The sequence below is a fragment of the Lepisma saccharinum genome, chromosome 1 (assembly GCF_977018435.1).
Source record: "Lepisma saccharinum chromosome 1, izLepSacc3.1, whole genome shotgun sequence".
Taxonomy (NCBI): domain Eukaryota; kingdom Metazoa; phylum Arthropoda; class Insecta; order Zygentoma; family Lepismatidae; genus Lepisma; species Lepisma saccharinum.
This window is the reverse complement of record NC_139229.1, coordinates 159791972-159817226: the sequence shown is the minus strand read 5'-3', so window position 1 is coordinate 159817226 and position 25255 is coordinate 159791972. Positions and strand designations below refer to the sequence as shown.

At 37.0% G+C, this 25255-nt stretch overlaps 1 protein-coding gene across 2 annotated transcripts in view; it reads right to left on the bottom strand.

The window, feature by feature from the left end:
• Nucleotides 1-25255, bottom strand: part of LOC146003010 (endoplasmic reticulum aminopeptidase 1-like) — a 118841-nt gene that overhangs the window by 33325 nt on the left and 60261 nt on the right. Inside the window, exons 1-7 of one of the 2 annotated variants that reach the window (XM_083141174.1) lie at nt 18306-18722; nt 17756-17905; nt 13284-13481; nt 11982-12064; nt 7220-7422; nt 4509-4689; nt 566-791 (exon numbers count right to left, since the gene is read on the bottom strand). In XM_083141174.1, the coding sequence (XP_082997300.1) occupies nt 566-791; nt 4509-4689; nt 7220-7422; nt 11982-12064; nt 13284-13481; nt 17756-17905; nt 18306-18345 (1081 nt within the window). In that variant the 5' untranslated portion in view covers nt 18346-18722. Of the gene's footprint in view, nt 1-565; nt 792-4508; nt 4690-7219; nt 7423-11981; nt 12065-13283; nt 13482-17755; nt 17906-18305; nt 18723-25255 lie in introns of those variants that run through there. The other variant, XM_083141171.1, reaches the window with a different exon arrangement.

Sequence of the window (25255 nt, the reverse complement as noted above, 5' to 3'; positions counted from 1 at the left end):
AGAAATAATGGAAAAGTATGACAATGTTACAAAGAGGTGCAGGCCAGGTGAGCTACAAATACTAAAATACTAGTTTAAAAGCACAATGAAGGTTTAATTTTAGGCATACTTGGCAGAAAATTGTGCTACAATAAACATGTGAATTTTGGGGAAAATAACACTGAAGAGTACAAGAAATAACACCAACTTTGGACATGTGGTATTTTCGAAGACCCTACAGGACACAGAGACTGGAAAGTTGTATCAATGAACTTGAATCCAATACTGTTACATTGGCACAATGGCATCAGCTTGGCCCTACTTATATCACAGTGAGTACAAGAATGGGACATTAATGGCCTGCATATTTACCAACTGGTTTCCTGGTTTTATGGTAATGCAAGACAATCACAAGACCATAGAGATGTAATGTGTAAAATTACTATAAATAATATTCTTACTTTGGATGTCACGAGATTTACTGACTCACAATCACTAGAATATATTCTTAAGTGGTAAATTGTATTATGCAAAACAATCATTATAGCAGCTAGTCATAAAATGCATTTTTATAACAAACACTCACCTTGTTTTGGCAAAGGATATGGAATACCAAAAAAATCATCATAATAATCCATAATATCTTTGGCTATTTGCAGAGCGAACCGAGTTTGGTTGATTTGTTCTTCAGGAGCATACACTGACACGGATATGTTTTTCCTTGTCTTCTCTGTTAAGCGGTCATAATCACATACAACAAAAGCTACCAAATAAGTACTCATCTCCACAGATTCTTGGAAATCATCCTCAAACTGCAAAAGAATAAAATTAAAGAAATATCACTTTATGTGGGGTGTATAAACATTTTTTAGGAACAAACATGCCTGTATAGATTGAACATTTTTCAAACTCAAGCAAAAGTGAACTTTTTAGTAAGCTTAACGAAAAGTTATGTGGAAATTCTGTCTAAATCAGCATTCAAACATTATTATTTGGCATTCTGTGCCAATGCTCTGCCACTTTGCTTTTCAATTGGTTAAAACTATAATTGGTCAGCTTTCTAGCATATTATTATGGAATATCTGATTGGCCAACTGGCAATTAAAATTAGGGCCACATTATCAAGACGAGCACGTTCTCCTCATCACACGCTGATACAAGGGTGATTCAAATTAAAACCTCAAAAGTTCATTAAAATATGCAAAGTACATGCAAAATAATCTAACACAGTTATTTTTATTTGATTTTATCCGAGATGTTTCATTCTGGTTTCCCAGAACTTTTTCAAGCTACACATACAACAACACAACCTCACATGGCTAGTCAATCTACACTTCCAGAAGTATGCATGTACAAAAAGTGGTAATGCGAACCTTCAAGAAGAACACTGAGTGCAATAAAATTCCAAAAAGGTGTACAATTGATTTGTAAGTTGGCAGGAGTTATCCTTGTGGTTAAAAGAATAACCAACAGGTGGCAATATGAAGAAGGAAGCAGCATCAGTGCAAAGATGGCCACCCCCATTGTTGACATGCACCGTGTTAGAGCACTGATCTATGATGCATTTTTTGAGTTGTGAAGGTGTTAAACCACTTGTAATTCATCGCAGGATGAAAGTGCAGTGCAGTGCGGTGATTCGTGTGTGTCCCTGCAGCAAGTGTATGAATGGTGTAAAAAGTTTAAAAGCGGCATAACTTCTGTGTAGCATGCCCCGCAAGCGGGCCAGGCACACCACGTAGTGACAAACGAAAACATCGCCGCAGTGAAGAGCTTGTGAAGAAAACAGGTGTATTATTTTGAAGGAAAGAGCTGCCATTTTGGATATTAGTGTTGGCTCACCACACAATATTGTCCATGATGTGCTGTGATTCAATAAAGTGTCGGCGAGATGGGTGCCACGTCAGTTGAGTGCTGAATTGAGAGACCATTGTGTCGATGCCTGTGAGAAACTTTTGCGTTGTTTCCAGGTCGAAGGTGATGGATTTCTGGAAAGAATTGTTACAGGAGATGAAACCTGGGTGCACTATCACCAACCTGAAACAAGAAGATCAAACAAGGAATGGCGCCATAGCTTGTCGGCAAAACCCAAAAAAATTCCGCACCCAACCATCAGCAGGAAAAGTCATGCTCACTCTCTTCTGGGATGCAAATGGGGTAATTGTTAAACATTACATGGAAAAGGGAGTAACAATCAGTACCAGTACTTCTTATATAGATCTGCTCCAAAATCACCTTCGTCCTGCAATCAGGAGTAAACGACGAGGACATCTGACTTAAGGTGTATTGTTACTGCATGACAATGTCTGACTGCATACTGCCTGTTTAAGAGTTGCAACAATTTAGGATATGAAATTTCAATGTCTCACACACCACCTTAACAGTTGGGCTGAAAAGTTCATAGGCTAACATAGTAAAAAATATTTTTTTGACAAAATTCGATTTTATTATTCAATATAGTTGCCTTCGAGGGCGATACAACAATTATAGCGGTCATACAATTTTTCGATGACATTTTTATAGTACGATTTCTCTTTAGCCTCAAAATAGGCCTCAGTTTCGGCGATTACCTCTTCATCAGTGCTAAATTTCTTTCCAGCGAGCATTCTTTTAAGGTCTGCAAACAGGAAAAAGTCACTGGGGGCCAGATCTGGAGAATATGGTGGATGGGGTAGCAATTCGTAGTCTAATTCATATAATTTTGCCATCGTTTTCATTGATTTGTGACACGGTGCATTGTCTTGATGAAACAGCACTTTTTTCTTCTTCAAATGGGGCCGTTTTTTCGTGATTTCATCCTTTAAACGCTCCAACAACGCTATGTAATAATCGCTGTTGATGGTCTGGCCCTTTTTGAGGTAATCGATGAATATAATACCATGCGCATCCCAGAATACTGATGCCATAACCTTGCCAGCCGACTGTTGCGTCTTTCCACGCTTTGGATTCGGTTCATCACGTGCAGTCCACTCTGCTGACTGTCGATTGGACTCTGGAGTGTAGTTATGGAGCCATGTTTCATCCATTGTAATATATCGACGGAAAAAATCGTGTTTATTACGGTTGAATATCGCTAAACATTGCTCCGAATCATCAAAACGTTGTTGCTTTTGATCGATTGTGAGCACGCGCGGCACCCATTTGGCACACAGCTTTCGCATGTTCAAATATTCATGCACAATATGTCCAACACGTTCCTTTGATATTTTTAAAGTCTCAGCTATCTCGATCAACTTCACTTTACGATCATTTAAAATTATTTTGTGGACTTTTTTGATGTTTTCGTCGGTAACAGCCTCTTTGGGGCGTCCACTGCGTGCATCGTCTTCGATGCTCATTTCGCCTCGTTTAAATTTAGCAAACCACTTCTCAACGGTTGATTTTCCTGGTGCAGAGTCCGAATAATGTTTATCAAGCCAGGCCTTGGCTTCAACAGTATTTTTTTTTTTTGCCAAAAAGCAATGCTTTATTAACACACGAAATTCTTTTTTATACATTTTTTCACAATAACAAAAGCTGCTTCACTCACAATGCTATATCTCACGAACTAATTATCCGGCAGCTGTGAAATTTATACACGTATCTTTTGAAGGTTAGTACTAAGTAAAAATCACATGGATTTAATTCTAGTAACGCCATCTATGAGTCAGCCTACGAACTTTTCAGCCCAACTGTTATTCACCAGACCTTGGCCCCAGTGACTTTCATGTGTTCGGACGGATCAAAGAGGCGATGGGAGGCAAGCATTTATGAAGCAATGAAGAGGTGAAACCCACGGTGCATAAGTGGCTAGAGTTACAACCAAAAATAATTCTTCACACGAGGTATCCAGGCACTTCCGAAGCACTGGAATACATCATGTCATGTTGAATACGTCGGAAAATGATGTATGTATAATTTTTTTGTATTTCCTCATTTGCCTCATAATAAATCATTAAGGCTATCATTTGAATCATCCTCATAGAAGCTATTTGTGTGACAATTAAGTTGTTCAAAATATTAATTAATATTACTAAGTATTCCACTGCAATTGTATGTATCAATTTACCACTTTTGTATTAAAATATTCAGGAATTACATCGAATTATTAAAATAGCCATTATTAATCACAAAATCCATTTTCACACAATATTGGTGTACAAAAAATGAAAATTTCAAATTTTGTATAATTTTCAAGAAAATTAGACTCCACAAAATGTGCTATTTCTGCAGACTTCATAAAGTACTCAAACTCTGAGCAAGCATTACCTGATATAAGTGAATAAATTCCAATCAATATTTTCCGATGCTAGGCTCTGGATTCCTCTTGAAGATTTTTCCATAAGCATTTGAATCATTATACTACAAATATTACCGAATGTAATGACAAGAACATAAAAAGCACTTCAGTTTAGTACATGTCAACCTTCCCATTAGGGAAATTTGTGCAAAGCACAATAATTCAGTGAACTAAGTGAGAAAATGAATATGATAATGATGATGATAATAATAATGACGACAATAACAACAACAATAATAAAAATTCAACTTACCAGAGCTTTTCCTATGAATTTTCCAGAAACACTGGTTCGTACATTAGGCATATTGAACAGAGCTATGTGGAAATTTTCCCGTATTATGGACATTTTGAATCTAGCTTTCAACTGTGGTTCATCAAAGCAGGGAAATGCTGAACGTGCGTACGTGGGCTCAAAATGTGTTGTGGCCAAGTATCTGCAAAGACACACACATGCAACTTACACCTTAGATCAAAGTAGTTCATATTACGTGTACAAGGTTGAAATTATTGGTCCATATACTGCATATTTCATTGCTTTCGTCATATATTTCAACTCAACCCAACAATTAAGTGCTCAAAATGCAAAACCACATAAACATAATTCTGTCTAAATTATGACATGACAACTATGATGTATCAAACAAAATAGATGCAAAATAATCTAACACAGTTATTTTTATTTTATCTGCAACATTCCGTCCTGGTTTCCAAGAACTTTTTCAAGCTTACACCAAGATACATGAACAACACACAACCTCACATGGCTAGTGTAGTGTGAGTGACAAGTGTAGAGTGACTAGCCATGTGAGGTTGTATGCTGTTCGTGTATCTTGGTGTAAGCTTGAAAAAGTTATGGGAAACCAGGACAAAATGTCGCAGATAAAATTAAAACCACTAAAAATAACTGTTAGATTATTTTGCATCTACAAAAAGTGTTTATGTGAACCTTTAAGAAGAACATAGATCAAAAAATACGTGCCAGATTTAACATAACCTCAAGTGTGCAGGTGGAATTTATGTTCATAAAAAAAGTTTGAAAAGAAATGCACACATTACTATTCACTCCATAATCAATGTGCTGTTTATAAATATATGTACTGAACAGTAATGTATTTTTCAACACAAGGCACAAGACAGTTTTTTTTCTCTCTCCTTCTTTCGGCATATGTCAGAAAAATGTGTTGGAATTGTTACAACCCAGAAGCATCTGTGCCTGTACAATATACCATTTGCATAGTATATAACCTCTTTGTAAACATTATACGAAACAGATTTAAAGTTCTAGATCTAACAAATGGGTGAATGAGCTCCTGTAGTTGTGCATTAACACAGTTTAAAGGATTTACTATTATAATTTTAATTCTTTATTGTATGTGCTATCATCATACTCTCACATATCTATACTATAACAGGAAGAAAATAATTCTTAAAATTAGGGAACACATTAACAATCTAATTTTCAAGGTACACTGGAAAGTTTACGATGCATCATTATTTAGTGGAATTGCCACCATTCTTTCAATTAAATCGTTGTAGACTGTCTTCCTACTCTCATTGAGTAATTTAAAAAAGTTCAGACACTGAAAGTCCAGTTTCATTATTTTTGTGGTTTGAATTAAATGTTCTGAAATGTTTTATCAGTGCAAAACAAAGAAGAAACATGAAAATCTATTATCAGTAGGTTTGTTAAAGAATGTGTGGGATAAAACAGACTTCACTAACTTTGAACGTACTGAGGAGAACAAAGTGAGTGCAAATAAAGCAACTTCACAACCAACATGAATTCAGACACTTTGCTGTGCCAAGGAGAGAAAAACTCTGGTGCTGTCAGAGAGTTTCAAGTCCATGTTAACACCAGGAAAGTGAATGATGCAATCAGCCGCTTGCATTGTTAACCATGGTGCTACATTCAGAAAAAAGAAGAGGGGTGACAAGCTTTTGGAATCTGGTAAACACAGTTAAAAAAAATACCCACAGACAACTATGGTAGATATGTAAATTGAATTGTGTATTGCTAACTTTATGCTGATGAACATGAGGTTCCATAAATGAAAGCACTGTTCACATACCTGCAAGAGAAAGTTTTACTTTGGATGCTCACCTCTGTAAATATATGTATAAATAAATAAACACACACATAAAACATAGGATAATATCCTGTTCCTTTGAGTATGGAGGAACACAGGCAGGCAAAGGGGGGGGGGGGTAATTTTCACCTGCTGCAAGAAAACAAATGACTGATCATTTAACTTCGCAAGTTTGCTGTGGTTTTTCTCTTCCTATTATGACAGTAACACATTTCTGTATTATGTAAGAACAAGAACATTAATCGAAAAGAGCCACATGCCTTAACAGAGCACAAAGCTAAATTAAAATATCGTATAGTTATTGTATTAATGATCTTGTTGCAAGCGTTCCCACTCAGCTGACTGGTTAGTATTCTCGCATATAGTGAGAGTGCTCCTGGGTTTGATCCCAGGTGGAAACCGCAAAACTTTGCTATTCAGCCCAGAATCATGAGGACAATTGGGAAACTACTTGAAAAAAGAAGTAACAAAAACTGGCTTAGAAAGCTAAAACGATGGTAATTGTGCTTGATGCAGGCTCGACCATGTATAATAATTAGTCACATAATTTTGGTAAAAAAAAAGCAACATTTTGGTACAAAAACAGAGTCAATCTTGGGTTTTAAAGTGATAAATAAAATAAAATTTTGGCACATCTATGTAGTTACCAGAGTATTAGGTTTATTCCCGCATAAAGGGGTCCATTTTTGCTTCTGAATTATTCACAACAGAATTAATCAATTTTCCTATAACTGCATAATTCACACGATAATTCAAATCTGGGACCCCTTGCATTGTAGCATTATGTGCAAAATACTTAGCCACGGAGGTCAGCTGGTTTAGATGTTGTTACAACTAATCACAGTTATCATACCTGCAAAATTTATGCTTAACTCACCTTTTCTCACCATCTTTATTCCTATAGCTGCTGAGATAAAACCCCTCCAATTCCAAACTCAGTCTGGAGTTAAATTTCATAATCAAAGAATAATTGACATTTTTATGGAACTGTTCTTTGACTTCTAAGTATATCTGCTGATAAGGTGGGTACTCAAGAAAACGAGTTATTGAGAGCTGATCTCCAGCTCGTTCTTGGACAATCTGAAAGTAAACGAAGTGTTACTGTACTACAGTTCAACTAATTATAAGACATACACATGAACAATAATTGTGTAAAATTCACTTACATAAGGGGAAAACCACACTATAATAAGAAACAACACAGAGCATGCTGCCACTATACTCAAATTGAAGTGTTGGTCCCTTTGAGAGGAATGATATTCAAACTTATAATACTACTGAATGTTTCTTAATTGATACAGTACCAAGCATTTTTTAAATGCATGCACAACTTGTGAACAAAGCCAAATGAATAGCTGAATAACAAAGCCAAACATTCATGCTTGCAACAATGTAGGTATTTCACATGTATGTTTTGGGTAATTGACATATTTTTTCCACCTTAGCTTGACCTTTTCATTAAGTACTTTTCCTTCATATCTATATGGCTTTTGAAACACCATTTTTCATTCTCACACATTCAATAAGATAAGTGTGCCGACATGATTCTATGAAGCCATTCAGAGAGTAAGCTAGGAAAAAAAGTCACAAATTTATTATGGTCAAAATCCTTAAGACTGCCATTGTTGTGGCACTTGTAATACCAGGAAACAAGCTTTTGTAAAACATCATTAAAGAAATCTGTAACCTAAATAAAATGTGCTTTAACGACCAATGTGTTCCAAGCAGCCTTTTGTTGGTGCTACGTGGTTTGGGCATCGAGCCTCATCTCCACTCTTTTGGTTTCATGACTGGAAATCTGTTCACACACATGCTCAATGAAACAATGGTGACAAATGTGGCACGAATATGACAGGACTCTAGTCTAGAGCAGTGGTTCCCAAAGTGTGCACCGCAGCACTCTGGGGCACAGTGGCTGGCTTACAGGGGCACTGCGAAATACTCCAATATTTTCACTGAAATGACACTTACTTGTTACTCTACACATAGTTTTAGAATCAGACCATCCTATCAATCCCAAATATGTGCTTATTTAGTACTTTTTACATATAAAATGTTTCTGAATTTGAAATATGTGTTTATTTTTTAACTTAAGGCAAGCAACCTAACCACACTAACTGAGAGTTGCAAGTGTTAGATAGGCCTATATTATGACCTGGGCACTGCAGAAAAATCTTGCAACTCTAAGGGTGCCATGAAACGAAAATATTTGGGACTCCTAGTCTAGAGTATTATTTGCTCAATATCTTCAAGGCAGTATGGTAATCACATAGAATTATGTATTTTGATAATATGCAAGCAGTGCATTTTTTAAAAGAAAAACACACAGCTTGCAGCATTATTTCTAACTAATGCTACTGTTAATCTTGTGATTTCTTCACTTGTGTGTGATAAACAGCAGAATTAAGGAGGTAATAACAGAATGACCAAGAAATCAGAAATCTGTATATCCATTTTCAAAGCAACAAATATGTGTTTTTGGATGATTGATATATAAATAAATTCAACCTGGTATCGATTAATCATACATTAAAAATACATCAATATGGCTAGATTTTCAACAATGAGTTAACCCCCCCCAAAAAAAAAAACATAACAGAAGATGTATAAATGAAGGTATCAATACAATTTATACACAAGCAAGAATTAAATCCTGGCAACAAGACTAGCAGGTGTTCTTGAAGAAACAGCCAGGTGACATGTGAGTGTGTGTGTTTTGAAATCTGCTCTACCTCTCACCTTTAGGGAATGGTATGACGAGATTACACTGTGTTTATGTGACACTGAAATCAATATGCAACTAAAATATTTTTTAAAAAAATGAAATCGTGCATTACTTTTTGTAATTGTACAGGGTTGAGTCAAAAGTCCCTTCACAACGCCTACAAAATGTAAAGGACTTATGCAGGGTATAATTAGTCATGACAGAAACTGGTTAGGCCCAGGAACCATAGTTGTGCATGTCAAGCTGAAGTCTGCAATATTGAATTTAAATATAAAATTTTAAATGGAAAGGGTACAATATATCAAATCAAGCTAGAATTTCATGAGAAATGCTGTGCTGAAGGTTTTTTCGACATTTCTATAACCAGTAACAAATTATGAATGCATGCATGTAAACATCTCCTTTTTGAGCTGTCAGGGAAAAAAAGCATTAAAATGCCCCTATCACGTCAGTAACACATTGAGATCACACTGACATCTAGGAAGAGAAATTGACGTGCCATTGCACATGATTTTAATAGTTGTCTAGAACAATTATGGTGCGACGCATCCTTTGAAATGAAAAGCCCTTCACAGTGATGAGGCTAATTATTATGTTCATAATAATCCGTAGTTCAACAGCCCATTCAGGGCTATCTACAGACTGCAGGCCTCACTCCCACCTGATTCTACTCACTCACTCACCTGAGGTGGGAGATCATACAACCAGTTCCAGAGTGATGCGTGGTCAGCATGACGAAACACCTATTGTTGTTCTAGGTTTTCATGACCACTACTCATTCGTAACTCCACAATTTCCTAAGGATGGTGGATGGGCAGTGGTCCCATACACAGGCCGCAATCTCAGGAGAAACGTTGTTATGCTTCTATCAGAAGACTCGAACCTGCACACATCACATACCCAGAGACAAAGCATGATGCCTTAGACTGCACGGCAACGGTGCAGGTTAATAAAAATAATATGTGGTATTTGTAATATGACAAACCCACATTAGGCAGATTCCAGCCACACGGTTGTTGCTGGTAAGATAATGATGTGTTGAGTTGTGAGGAACATGATTGGAAGACAGCTGAAGGCTACTTGGATTTGTTGTGGACATGTTTTTTCATCCTTGCTTATGGAATAAGGAGCATTTTCAACAGGACGGAGCGACACCACACTATGGGAATGCTGTTAAGACAGTTCCTTCATGATAAATTTCCTGGTAGATGAATTGAAGGGCTCGGGAGAAAACAGGGTAAGTGACAAAATGCAGGTTTTGAGATATTGAAAGTTTATGTTTAAAAAAAAATTTGAGCTACAAATTAAAACAAATTTCTAAACTATTTACAGCACATGTGATTCACTTGTATGTTTACTATCATATAAACCTGATATTTCACCCTAATTCTTTTTTCCACGGTGCTACATGTGATTTGTTTGATGGTTGTTCAAGGAATTGTTGTAGTTACCATACTTTACATGCAATGATACTATCAAAATGAGTGCTTTATTCAAGATGACTTATGATGTCAGTTCAATAATATTTAGACATTAGACTTTTTATAGCAACAATAACAATTTGTAATACAAAAATGAAAACCTTTAATGATTTCATTCAATAAACCATAACATGAGCTACTTGTTGTAACAAGTTTTTGTTTTCCCATGTCACGATTTTTTGTTCTATCTATGACTGAAATGAACACCATTATAAAAGTATATTTCTTCATTTCATTGTGATAATATTTCAAAAAATAAGTTCTGAATGGTTATGATTAAAAATAACTTCCTTATCTCTACATAGAGATCAATTTTTATATATATAAAAAAGTATTTTTATATGAACGGTTCATCAGCTTTTACCTCTTGCACACAGAGATCGAGGTTCTACTCATTAGCTCAGCATGCCAAACAGAATGCAATTCACAAACACATCTCTTGATACAAATGAGAAACATAGCTGTGCTACGTAGACTATCCAAATTGTGTACAATGGCAAAATTAGATTTCTGTGATTCAACAAGTAATTTATACATAAGGTTGATTTCTCTATCTTAAAAACAAAATTATTTTCTTTGAAGCTTTCTGTTATATTTTTCTTTAACTTGACACATTTGTAAACAATGATTTCAAATGTCCATAGGGCTTACGTTTTTAATAAATTTACTGAAATTTAGCTCTTATGGATTAAAATAGTTATAATTTCGAACCAAGAAGAACACGTATTTGCAATTAAATATCAATAAAAGAATTTTCTTTCATCAAAGTCACAAACATCATAAATATGAAAGTTAATTAAATTACAAATACGTAATTAGATCGACCAATAAAATATTATAATTTTTGAAACCTCATTCAAGAGAATGCACAGTTGCTGCTTTTGAACATGTTGCACAATGTTCTGCATGAGTGATAGAAATTTGTGTGTGCATATAAAGTAAAAATGACAACATAGCTACTGAACAGATTTCATTAAGTGGAAGATTACTGATTAAAGACGCGTAAAAGAAACTTCACCATTGCATTTCTCTCGAAATTCTAGCCTGATTTGACATATCATATCACCCCCTTTCCATTTAAAAATTGAGTTGAATTCAATATGGCAGCCAACATTCTGGCGGAACTCAGTTGGTCACTCAAATATTTCTCCTCCTGGGTCTAACCTGTTTCTATCATGACAAATTGTACCTAGCATAGTTTCTTTACATTTTATACAAGATGTTAAGGCACTTTTGACTCAACCTGTAGTATGATTGCAATTCCTTCATAAAATCTCTGATGCTTTGCATGTATAAGCTGCAAGCAAACAAGCTTATAATTGCGGAGGTATTTCTACTTGTTAAAAGTTGCATGTTGCAGCATGCATAAATTGTGGAAGCAAACTGATTAGCTAATCGCAACGGAGAACAGCTATGGACAACATATACTATACCTTTTTAGCTATTGACAAATTTTTGCTATGAAAAACAATGAAGGGGGAGTCTTGGTCCACGAAAAACACAATTTCAACTTCCCCTGGAATATAAAGATCAAGTGAACATCTTAAATGAATAAATGACAAGTACAAGAGAGCACGGGAGTAAAAGAAATGTGTATAACAAGAGTAGTGCTAATTTTTGGAACAACTCCGATCTTTCTTCAGGAATGGGGCATAAGCACAAGACATGACAAAAAGATTTTAAATATGGTTAAAAATTAATTAAAAGATTGTGTTGGTGGAATGACCAACAGTTTGCTGTCAATCCATGGTAGCTGCATGAAATGGTTGGCCACCTCATCAAGATGATCCTGATATCAAGTTTTTATACTTTCTGATGTCATGTTAAAATAAAATAAAAAATCCATCGTTCAACAGCCCATGAAGGGCCTAGGCATATCTACCGACTGCCCATCTCCCTCCCACGCTTTCCTTCGTCACCTCTAAGCGTGGAGATCTTGAACCAGTAGTGGAATAGTCGGGTGGTCAGCCCGACGTATCCCCAGCCGTTATAGTAGGTCTCCATGACCGGATTACGCTCACTCACTCGGAGCTCCCCAATTTCCTCACGAAGTGTGTTGCCACCAGCCCTATACGTAGGCCGAATAAATTTCGACCAGAGCCGGATTCGAACCTACGCCGTCCCACAGCGAACGATCTCAAGATGAGTGAATGCCTTAACCTGCTCGGCTACGGAGGAGGGGTCATGTTAAAGCAAGAATGTAAATCTATCGCAACATTGTATTTTGCTACAATGCCAGGGGTCCTGGGTTCGAATCCTGGCCTGGGTATTTGTGAGTGTCGATTCATCAATTTCATCATGTCATCTCCATCTTTGCAAATTAGCCAAAAGTGGCACAAAAAGTGAAGTAACATAAGGCAAATCAATCAATCACTCAATCTTTTGTCTGCTACTCTCGGCTAACATTCAAGAGCTACGTTAATGATTTCTAAACTTAGAAATATTTCAGGGTAATCAGATGACTTTGAAGAAGTGTACAAAATATAGCAAACAAGCAAGACTACATGAATACATAGCTATAAACGTCTGATATTTACAGTATTTTTTTTTAATTAATGTAGAACAAAACGTGGTGAAATTTGTTAGAAACACTAACATTGTGGAAGACAAAATTTGTATTATTGTATGACTTACTATGCATAAAAATGTCTTTATCCATTGATAACTATTGACCACTGCAAGTCACCAATAAAATACCCTATGCTGCTTGGTACAAAATAGATAATGAAACCCACCTTCTACATCCAGAGTAGTGAGGTTTGGATGTATCCAGATATCATATTTGAAAGGCCTTATAAAGGAAGGAAGACGTATGTTTTCCCATGGATAGACTTCATTATTGGTGGCCAGCAGCACTTTGGGAGGCACTGTGGCATTTTCTGCATGCTCCTCTTCAATAAATCCTTCTGGTTTTTGGCCAGCACAGGGACAATCTGATGGTGCAAATAAAAGTTACATTACTACTCCGCAGGGTAGAAATGTCATCTTGGTCATGCATAAAAATGAACCTCTGTGCTGCTTTTCATAATGCACGCCTTTAAGATAATGTAGATTTTCAAAAAAAAAAATTTACACAATGTAATGCATAGACTCTTGGTGTGAGCCCTCAAAATGTTGGTGTTCACCCAACTTTGTACGGGACAATTGGGGAGCTACTTGAAAAGAAGAAGTCACAGGCTCCAATCTTGAAAACCAGAAAACAGCAGCAATGGATATTGATTACAGAGCACCACCATTACCACTACACTGTCAGGGACGTCCAAAAGTAAATTATGAAGAAGGAATACCCAATGCATGAAATCATCAATAACACTGGTCTACATATGAAAAAAAGATTTCTGCTGACTTAGATATTTTAACTGATTCTATATAATTTGAGGTCGCTGATTCCAAATATGTAGTCAGAAAATGTGTATCACGTCACAATTTTTCACAAATCACATTTGAAAATTTTCACAATATTATAATACTGGGCTAAACTCCAACAATTTTCCATATAGATATCTGCACATAATGAAATTTCTTTTTCTGCTGACTTACATATTATAACTGATTCTATATAATTTGAGGTCGCTGATTCCAAATATGTAGTCAGAAAAAGTGTATCACGTCACAATTTTTCACAAATCACATTTGAAAATTTTCACAATATTATAATACTGGGCTAAACTCCAACAATTTTCCATATAGATATCTGCACATAATGAAATTATAGGACTATACATAAGGTGGCGGAGCTGATAACAGGTATTAAGTTGCATTGTTTGACAAGTCACATTTCAAAATTTTCAGAAAATTATATCCGGCTACATTCCAACAGCACTTGCAAAGAGAATGCGACGTAGTCAGATGTTCAATCAGAGTATCACGTCACGTTGTTTAACAAACATACGTTTCTATTTTCTCAATAGGGAGTTCTTAATGAACAAAAAGTTTAGGTAATTCCAGCAAATTGATCAATTTGTTTCACGAGCACATACAGTCAGCACCTGATGCCTGTACTTATGCTAAACTTAACATACACCACAGAATAGCACAACATGCATACCTACTTAGGCAAAATTATTCGTTTCTTTGATTTTCTGGAGTACGTGGCCTCAGGAACGTCACGCTGCAAGCACCAGCAATAGTCGGCCATCATGTTTTCATTCCATCTCCTCTGATATCGGTGCTCCGTGGCTTTTATGTCTTGGTGGAAGCGTTCGCCCTGTTCTTCACTTACGGCACCAAGATTGGACGGAAATACATCTAAGCGGCTGTGCAGGAAGTGAAGCCTGACACTCATATTTACTCCTAACTTTTGAAACGTCACCAACAAATTTTCAACTAGAACCTCGTAGTTGTGCGCCCTGAAGTTTCCAAGAAAGTTTGTATTGACATCAGAAAATGCACAGCATACATCTTACTTTGTGTGGTTAATTGTTTGTAAGAATTCTTCATCTTCCATTAGCATCCTTATCTGAGGACCATCAAAATACCTGCTTTTACTTTCTCATGCGTCAATGCAGGACATTTTGAGCAAATGAATTTAAAGCAAGCCCCATTCTTATCCAGAGCTTTTACATACTGCTTCATTAATTCCAACTTAATGTGCAGTGGAGCAAGTAACACTTCCTTAGGATCAACAAGCGGCTTGTTCTGGATGTTTTTCGCCCCGACTTCAAAGCTTTTCCTGGCAGGCCACAGTCTTCGTACCCGATGTTCGTTCCTTGCTCGACTGTCCCATAAATACAAAAAGCATGGATATTTCGTGAAACCTGCTTGTTGACCAAGTAACATTGAAATGACCTTGAGATCTTCACACACAAGCCAACTGTCATTTGCATACTTTTTTTTCTTTCGAAGCAGTTCTTTCATTGTTTCGTAGCTTTCCTTCAAATGTACGGAGTGGCCAACAGGAATGGATGCTAACTTATTGCCATTATGTATCAACACACACTTCAAACTCCTCTTGCTATCAATAAAAAGCCTCCATTCTTCTGCATTATACGTACATCCCATAGCTTCAATCTGTACAATACACATATTCTTCGTCCCTTTGAAAATATCTTAATACATGCCTATCTCTGTCCAGATACATGAAGGTTGTTCCAGACGCTAACATATTTCTTTCCTTCTTTTCTACACAGGTCCTGCATACTTTATGAGGTGCCCAGGATTTATCTTGGTCACCCAATTTAATCCCGAAATATGCACTATACGCTTTCCTTACTAAGTTAGTAATATTTGTCCTTTGTTTTGAGGTTAACAATGTTCGAATAACTGATTTAAATAATAATCACTATAATGTTCCATGTGCTGCCATCTTGTGACCTCTTTACGGACTACGTTGTTTCATTGCTCTAAATATACATCCCTAATATTAGATAATTTTATATTTTCCTCCGAAACCTGACGTGATAGAAAAAAACGGATTTCGGTTTTGGATTTACCACCCTCGAATTACTAAAGAACAACCATCAGACTCCAGTCAGCAAAATGGACGTAGACCAGTGTAATGGTACAAGCAGGAAGAAATTTCCATTGTTATGAATTTTTTGAAAAACATGTTGAAAATCCTACAACTTACACCCATTCTGAAAAAAAATATTTCATTGTGTACTACCTCTTGATTTCTACCATTGCCTAACATGATTTCCAACACTAATTATATTCCATGGTTCAATACGAGATCTGGCTAAAAGAAAAAAAAAAGAGACTGGCAACCCTGTCGGAAATATACATGCAGCAGTAGGGAGCACATGCCCAGGCAGGAAATAAACCTTGAAGCTTCAAGAAGCTGACGACAGAAATCTGGGTTGCTGTCACTCGTAGTTATTCTGTGAGCAGAGCTTGAAGGTACAGGGTCCACAATCATGTTGCCGTACAATGGCAAATGAGGAACTCGAGCAGCGTATTAAGCTCAAATTCCTGGTGAAATTGAAGAAATCACTGAGCTAGTGTGTAAAACTGTTGCATGAAGCATATGGTGATAATGTGATGTCACATGAGCATATGTTTGAATGGCACAAATGCTTAGCCAGGGGATGCAAGGACATTGAAGATGACAAAAGATCAGGTCGACCTGTCACGGAAACAACAGAAGAAAATGTGGCAAAAATTATTGGCATTGTACGGAACGATCTCCGGGTCAGCAGACATGGTGGGCTTCGATAACAAGTTGGTGGACACTTACTCAGCGATTTCTTCAATGTCACCAGGAATTTGAGGTTAATGTGCTGCTCGAGTTTCATATTTGCCACTGTACGGCAACATGATTGCAGATCTCTTACCTTTAAGCACAACTCACGAGTGACAGCGACAACAACAAGGTTCTGTTGTCAGCTTCTTGAAGCTTCAAGGTTCACTGCTGCATGTATACATTTGAGAGGGTTGCCTCTCTCTTTTTTTTTTTCCCAGCCAGATTTTGTAGTTCTCCAAGAGCCAGAGCCTGCCAAGCAGCTTTTTCATTGGGTGACGCATGCTGAGTGCATCGAGTCCCATCATTGCTGTTTTCGGGCTTTTAAAACCGGAGCCCACTACTTACTCTTATCAATTAGCTCCCCAACTTTCCTCATGATGTTGTGTTAACAATGACATTTTGGGAGCTTCCACTTGGCATCAAACCAAGCTCCACTTGCACCAAAGAAAAGAGTGCTAACCATTTGACTATGTGGAAGCCTGTTTTTAAAAAGTAATATAAATTATAGGAATTTTAGGCTGTATTATAATGATTCCATAACAACAGCAAATTACTGTACATCAGGAACATTTTCTTAAAAACCCAAAAGCTGTTACGCCAGTTAGTTATATAGTTTATTTTCCTGCATGAAAAAAACACACACAAATAAAAGTCCACCACAGCTGCCAGTTATGGGAGATAACAATTAAATTATAATTTCACACCAAATACACTTCATAATGAATGTTTTCTGTAACTTAATGACACCACCACAATTACCTTCTCAAAATTTCTACACCCAGATCCATATTATCACAAATGTTTGCCTTTCCTGCCATACAATATGTACAAGTCATCGAGCACATAGTAAATAAAAAATATATTAAAAAAACTAACTAGGAATAAAAAAGAATAGCCATCAATAGTCGACCCCGTCCCCCCTTTACTTACACAAACAACGCATCAAAAGTAAATAAGTGGTAACATATCTTTCTCTTGGCAGAAACACCACAAAAATTTTCAAAAATAATCATAAATCAAACTTACCAAGTGGGCCAGCATAAGCTATGATGAGAGAAATTATGAAGAGGGCTGCAAACACACCAGTGGCAATGATCAATGCTCGCTTCTGGGAACATACTGCTACACCATTTCTCTCATACAAACTGCGTTTATTAATTCCAGTCTGACTGTCACCTAAAATAAATCACATGCCTTGTCATTTTTGACAGATATCTTGCAGTAAACATTGCAATGAATGAAATAAGATTTCTCTTCAAACAAGAATTAACAGCGATTCCTTTCCCTCAATAAAAAATACACATTCATAACATATTCGTTTTACCACAATTATACCACACCCTATTATTTGTATTTCAGTTAATTTAAATAAGTTTCATGTCTTTAGATTGATGAAGTAAAAATTTTAAGAGAGGGCAAGCAAAAAGGGATAGCATCCCCATTTCTGGAACTCCTATCTAAACCCCGAAGGCCACTATTATATTTTGCAATCATTGCAATATTGGTAAGGTATGGATACTAAGCGCTAACGGAGCTTCAGTAACAATAATGGTAACGAAGTTTTTGCTTAACTAACCTGTCAGGAAGGCAACATCATCGACTTCTTGATCACTCATAACCACGTCCTGTCTTCTCCAAACGACAGATTCTATATCTCGGACGCTGGTAACTACGGATATTTTAACTAATCGATCTTTCTCGTAAGCCACGCTACTTGGTTGAAATACACCAGTTTAAAAATTACTACGATGGGGATATATTTTATCAGGAACAAATTATTCGCATTCAATTAGTAGCTTTCGGTACGGATTTTGAGGTTCGGCTTCCAGAAATGTTTCATTCTTCTAACTTTTGTATCTACCAACTCGTAAAAAAATTCTTGTCTACAAACGAACATTCTATAAATTCTGGCATAGCAAATAATTATCTATAGCAAAAATAAACATTTAAAGTGGATCACAGTCAAAAACAACACACTACACCTCCCGAGCGATGCGGTTTGTATCTGCGATTACAGTGCCATCTGTTGCTACTTGCGTGTTCGCAATCGTCAATAGTTGAAGAGCATTCCGCCCACATGTTGTTGACAACCTTGCACCTTGTGGCGGATCATATGACCTTCAGAAGGCCGGGTAACACGAACAGGTGCAAGCGGAGCTATCTCTAAATTATCCTCTTACGGTTCATAAGAACAGGCACACCAGTGGCGTATGCTGGTTCTAACGAGTGGGTAATCTCCGACCCTTGATCATCAAACTCCAAAAGTTTACGTGCAATTTATGCCAGGATCCATATTGGATTTAGGAATATTGTGTCGGAATGTTTGTCTTATTGCTACGACCACAATCAATTAATTCTCATTATTGCAGTTTAATATACGTGCAGAATTTCAAATAATAAAACAAGACAGTATTATAAAGCAAAATAAAAAAAAACTGTGAAATATAAAATGAAAGACATACATACACTAGTGAAATAGAAACCCTCATTATTAATTTAAGTGCAAAATTCAACTTACTCCAGGACTCAGAATGAAATTCCCTATGAATGATAAAAAAAAATTCCCTTTCCGAGCTCCAAATTCCCTGCGATGACAGGTTTTAAAAGTTCGAATCAGTGCAGGCCTGAGCCAGAAATTTATTTCGGGGTGGGGGTGGAGAGGAGGGTACTCATCCCTTATTAGCAGCCGCCACATAAAGTTGAAAAAGTGGGGGTAGAAGTTCTGAAGATAAATCTCAGATAATTACAACGTATTATGCAAGGTGTTTAATCTGCAAATGAAGTAAAATTAATTACCACTATACACTTTTTAAATTAGATATATGAATGATTTCGGGGAGGGGATTTCAGCTCCCCGAGTCCTCCACCTGGCTACGTGCCTGATGTGTTTGTTCCTTATATGTTTTAGTCGTTCATCTTCATCACTATTAATCTAAAAAGGTGGAATAGTAACTTAAATAAACTAAAATATATGTAATTTATTTATATCTTTTCCTTTAAAAAATATTCAGTTCCGTGAAGGAAGTACTCTCGCTGCTTTTGAAGATTAGAGAGAAGAAACAATCACTATTTTTGCAAATACAAGAATGGGGGGGGGGTTAGCTTATAGGTGCATTAATTGCTTAAGTTTTGAATTTTAATTTAGTTTGCTTCATCTTCAATATTTAAGCTTTTTCCTTTTGATAAATTTCTATGTAACAGACATCAGCAAGACAGAAGTAAATGTATAGTGAAAATTAGCGTAGAATTGGTTTGCCTATGTTATTCATATTTTCCTGTTCGTTCGCACTTTACCGGGTATGTTTTCCCTATTTCCCTTACAGAAGGCAATTTGTGAACCCAAAATACCCGTTCCTGAGAAATGTCCCTGCCATAAAAAACACAGTTTCTATGTTTAGCGGCGACATAGCCTTCGGGAGAGAATTGTGGAGGAGGGTTGTAGGAGGTCAATGGTCGCCAGCGGAGGGAAAGGCAAACTCTAGGGGTTGAGACCGGTGGACTCTCACCAGAAGGAGCTTACCCTGGCCACGGAATCGCCGCGCCTGAGAAGCAGAGTTTCTTCCCCCCTCTTTTCTTTCAATTCCCTTCTCGCCAAGGGTTGTAAAGGAAGCGGGTGGAATGACGTCAGGGTGAGATTCCCTAACGTCATTCCACCGGCTGGAGAAAGGTTCCCGGACATTCAGCGGCAAACGGTTGGAAGCATTCGCGGCGCGCTGGAAGCAAAGAAATGTATGCATCGAAATTGGTTTGGAAGAATATTGCGAAGAAATGTATATATTTTTTTTTTTAAAAAAAAGAAAGAAATACAGCCGGGTCATCTGCGATTACCTAGATGACCCAGAGTATACGCCGCTGAGGCACACTGAACACGTGGAGGTCACTTTATGTACCGTGTCAACTATGTGTCAGTGACTAATCGACAAGTTCTCGTGTTATACCACATTTTTCACATATCTGATATATTTATTTCCATTAGAAATTTAGTCTATCTAATGTGAGAGCAATCACCGAAAAACGCCCCATGTGACCACTAGTGTTCGCAAGACTTTTTCCCCCAGGAGAGGACTGAAAATATTGTAAAATTGTATCGTAGCTGCATGCTAGATAGGGACGGGATGTATTATAAAATATGCCGTAATTATAATTTTTAATCTTCGTTTTAAAGTTGTTCAAAGACGAAAATGGTAATCGGGAATTATTTTAAGGGGAGTTTGCACTTGCCACTTTGTCATTTCCCAAGTTCATTAATGCTTTTATTTGAACATTTCTATATTCTCAAAATTTCGGGAGCTCGGCCCCCTGCGTACGCTAGAGATGTGGCAGAGATGAAACGTGGCTCCTTGACACTAGATCATGGTTTGTTTGAGCTTTAAGTCCACTTTATGCACAGATAAGCTAATCGGGACTGAACTTACAGTTTAAAATGAGATCTGAACAACCGTGTGCCTCAACACTGGATTACAAGGTGACGACGTTACTACTACGCCATCGGGAAGGTGCCAGGACATGGAGGTTTAATTATTTATGAAGAATATATCTGTCAATCTTAATATTCGGAACAATCAATGCAATTCCATTTCAATTCTTTTACTTTGAAAAATACTCAGTTGAATTCTCCTTCACTAATTTTTCACAAATCAAAAGCCTTTAAAATATGAAACTGATGAAAACAATCATTTGGAGGATGTGAGGGTTGCTGCAACCCTCCCGAAATATATGTCATCATTTGAAAGAATGATGTCCCCAGTCCCATACCTTATGAAAAATATTCTACCGAAAATGAATGTCCATCATGGCGTTGTCAGGAATTTACGTAGGCAGGTTGGTCCGTATAAGCAATAATAACAATTAAAACAAAACTCTCATAGAATCATATATTTTCAGGATTAAGTGGCACAATATGGAAAAAAGTTCTGGTCTGATTTGTTTACACTCGGTCTTTGTCTCAATTTTCCTTCGATTGTTCTGCTGGAAATAATACATAACTGAAGATTTTTCTTCTTGATAAGTTTTTTGTTTTTATTACGAGTTACAAGTATGCATGTAAGGTCGACTGGTCATTTGATCTCCCCCCTCCTCCTCCCTTTTCACGACGCTCGTGCCATAAATTACGCGTTTGTGAAAAATAAAATCGCGGAGTGGCGTTAAAAAAGTGTGGTTGTCTGTTGTCGTAGTGTGAGGATAAATCACAAGTACAAAAATCCCTTCAACAAGAACGAACGAAAAAGAAAACAGAAGTAGGGAAGAGAGAAAAACAAAACGTATTGAGAGAGAGAGAGGCGGATAGAGCAGAGGAAGTAATTACAAGGGAGAGAGACTAAGGACAAAGAAAAAGAAGGCTTGGATTAGAAAGAAGATGCAAAACAGGAAGAATAAAGCAAAGAAGAAAAAACTGAAGGATGAGGGAAGAAATTTACCTAAAATTTGAATAGAAATGGAGGCAATGTGATTTCATCTCTGTCCGAAGAGGGGGGAGGTCATGTTTCACTTTTTATTGACCTTTCGGAGGAAACCTCCTCCCAAACTAGTAAAGTGAGTAAAAATTGATTTAGTTTTACCGTGCGTCCATTTCGATCTGCAACCGAGAGATCGGGAGAAGCGTGGCGGGCGGCGCTGGCGGAGATGCCGACATTTGCGGCCTGTAATGCTCGCTTATTTTTACGGACATATCCAGACATTTATATAAATATTGCAAAACGAGCACTAAGCTGGGTTATAATTCATCATCTGTAATTCATCCAAGTTCTGCAATTATATACACAAAAAAATACGCTTTAGAAGTGACGATAAGAGTCACAGATAATAAAACATTTTAATCATAGTTTTGACCAGCAACGTCCTGCTTAAGTTTATATCCTTGAAAGAGTTTTGTGTCGATGGGGATCGTTTGGAGGTTTCGAAAGTGCAACACTGTATCAAGATTACGCTGCTGACTAAACCATTAAAAGTCAATGGTTTTCGTGAGCTTCCTCGATGAACTCGATGAAATTGGGGCAGCGTTAGAAAGTTATCCAAACAAACCTCTACGCCGTGTTTCACAGGAGATGGGAGTGTCAAAATCATCAGCACATACAGCTACTAAGCTACTAAAATTAAAACCATACTCTTATAACACAGGTTAGTGCTCGTTTTGCAATATTTATATAAATGTCTGCATATGTCCATAAAAATAAGCGGGCATTTCAGGCCGCAAATGTCGGCATCTCCGCCAGCGCCGCCCGCCACGCTTCTCCAGATCTCTCGGCTGCAGATCGAAATGGACGCACGGTATTTAAGAAAATATATGAACCTTATTAAAACTTGTATCTACTAGCTCGTCTTCATTCATAATATAAAAGGCGATTATGAACGACTGCCAATGATTTGGAAAATGCTCCTTTCCCCTACATACTAGTGAATTAAATCCTGCTGCAATTTTATAAATTTTCATAAATTTTTAACGAGGAATGAAAGTTAAATTAAAAGTCCCCAAAAATATTTGCAAATGCCCACGCTATGAGAATTGAAGACTAAAATTGGTAAACGCTGTAAGCGCCACAATAATTCAAACACAGTTTTCAAGGTTAAATGGTTAAACTGTGAAATGTGCCATGCTTTATAATGTGGTAAACGTGAAATGTGGCTGCTAGCCTTCTAAGTAGTTCAAAGGGCGTGTAAAGAGGTCGCTAGCGTGCACGTTCTTACGGGCTGATGTGCGGAACGATGCGATTTCCCAACACTTTCGCTTTTGGCATTTAAACGTTTATCACTTTCAGTCTTCAATTGATGCATTACTGGACAAATACTACAGATTTCATGTGATGGATTGATTTATTTGGTTTGTTTAACTTTGCTTTTCTACCACTTTTGGCAACCGTGAAGATAGGCTTCGTCATCAGTAGAGCCCGGAAGTTCAGGCATTTATTTTCGTTAAAATAGGCAGGCAAAAAGGCATTTATAATGTGGTAAATAGGCACTAAAATGAAAAAAAAAGGCAAAATAAACCGAAAAAAGGCACATTTAGAAGTCGCTTACTTTTATCTATAATTTCTGGCAAAATGTTAAAATCTAAATTGGGAAGAGCATTTCAATTTTCTCCGTCTTGATTGCACATAACTACAAGGTGTTTTTTAATTGATTGATTTGTTGTTTTAAGTCCACTTTATGCACAGTAAGGCTAATCGGGACTGGACCTACAGTTTAAAGTGGGATCCGAACCACTTGTGCCTCCACCGGGTATCGTACCCGGGACCCCTTGATTGCAAGGCGACGACGCTACCACTGCGCCATCGGGGAGGCCTAAGGTGTTTTTTAAGTTCTAAACATTCATTGATAGTCGTCTGTCAGAGAGAATGTTTTTCATAATAGAAAATGATCTTTCTACTTCGACAGAAGTTATTGGAGCATACATATAACAAGCTAATGTAGCTGGACTCATTTTGGTAACAGCATTTTCACATTTAAGAATATCACAAATTGTTTTCAATTCTTTCAAGTCATCATTTGTACTCACTACCCGTTAGCACTTTTCCGCAAGAGCACACCCCTTTTCTCCTGGCACTTCCATCATCTGCTGCATAGATTCCTCGAAGATTTTCATGGATGCTATAATTGTAATTGTCTCTGGCAATGCACCATAATGTGCAAAAGTAAACTTGAATAGCACAGGAGTTTTTTCTCTTCACGAATTGAAGCCGCTTCATTTTCTGGAAGAGCATCGATCACCTCACTGATTTTTTGAAGGTTGTTAGCATAATATATAGGTGCTGATATCCAGGTTCCCTATCTCGTCAAGACTGGTTGCTGAGGTAAACTAAGCTTAATCGCAACTTCCTGAAATTTTCGGGTTCGAGAGGGAGATTTCAGAAATATTTTCTTTGTGTTCGAAATCAACCTGTCCACTTCAGCAGTCAATCATGCACAAGAAATGTTAACCGAAAGGCAATATCCTGACTCAGCATGAAATACTTTTTTCTCACACTTTTCTCCTTCAGCAATGTTGAAACATGCGTGAGTTCAATATTACTTAAACAAGGCGAAAATTATTCACATAATAAACGGAAGAAAAATAAATGCCAACAACGTTTTTTGGGAGAAAAATAATATATATACACATTTTCTTTTTAAAAGAATGTCAAATTTCATTGAAAAAGGCAAAAAAAGGCATTATAATTAAAAATAGGCAGTGGGGTCCCAAATAGGCAAAATAGGCAAAATGAAAAGGCATCCAAAACATTCGAAACAACATAAGAAACGTATATCCGGAAAAATTTTATCAATATATGCAGTAGATAGAAAGAGGCATTTTGCCAAACTTCCGGGCTCTAGTCATTATAAAGGTGCTGGCATCTAGTGAGCTGAAAGGGAAACTGGTGATGAAATGGACGTGGCGTTTGATTGGTTAAGGAGCTTTGTTTCCATGGCAATAGAAACCGATAACCTCACATGCGTTAAGACATAAAGGAGAGAGAGAGAGAGATCGATTGAGACTACAAAATTATCCGAGTCGAAATAAATAAGAATATCTCAAGTGAATATGTAAAGCTG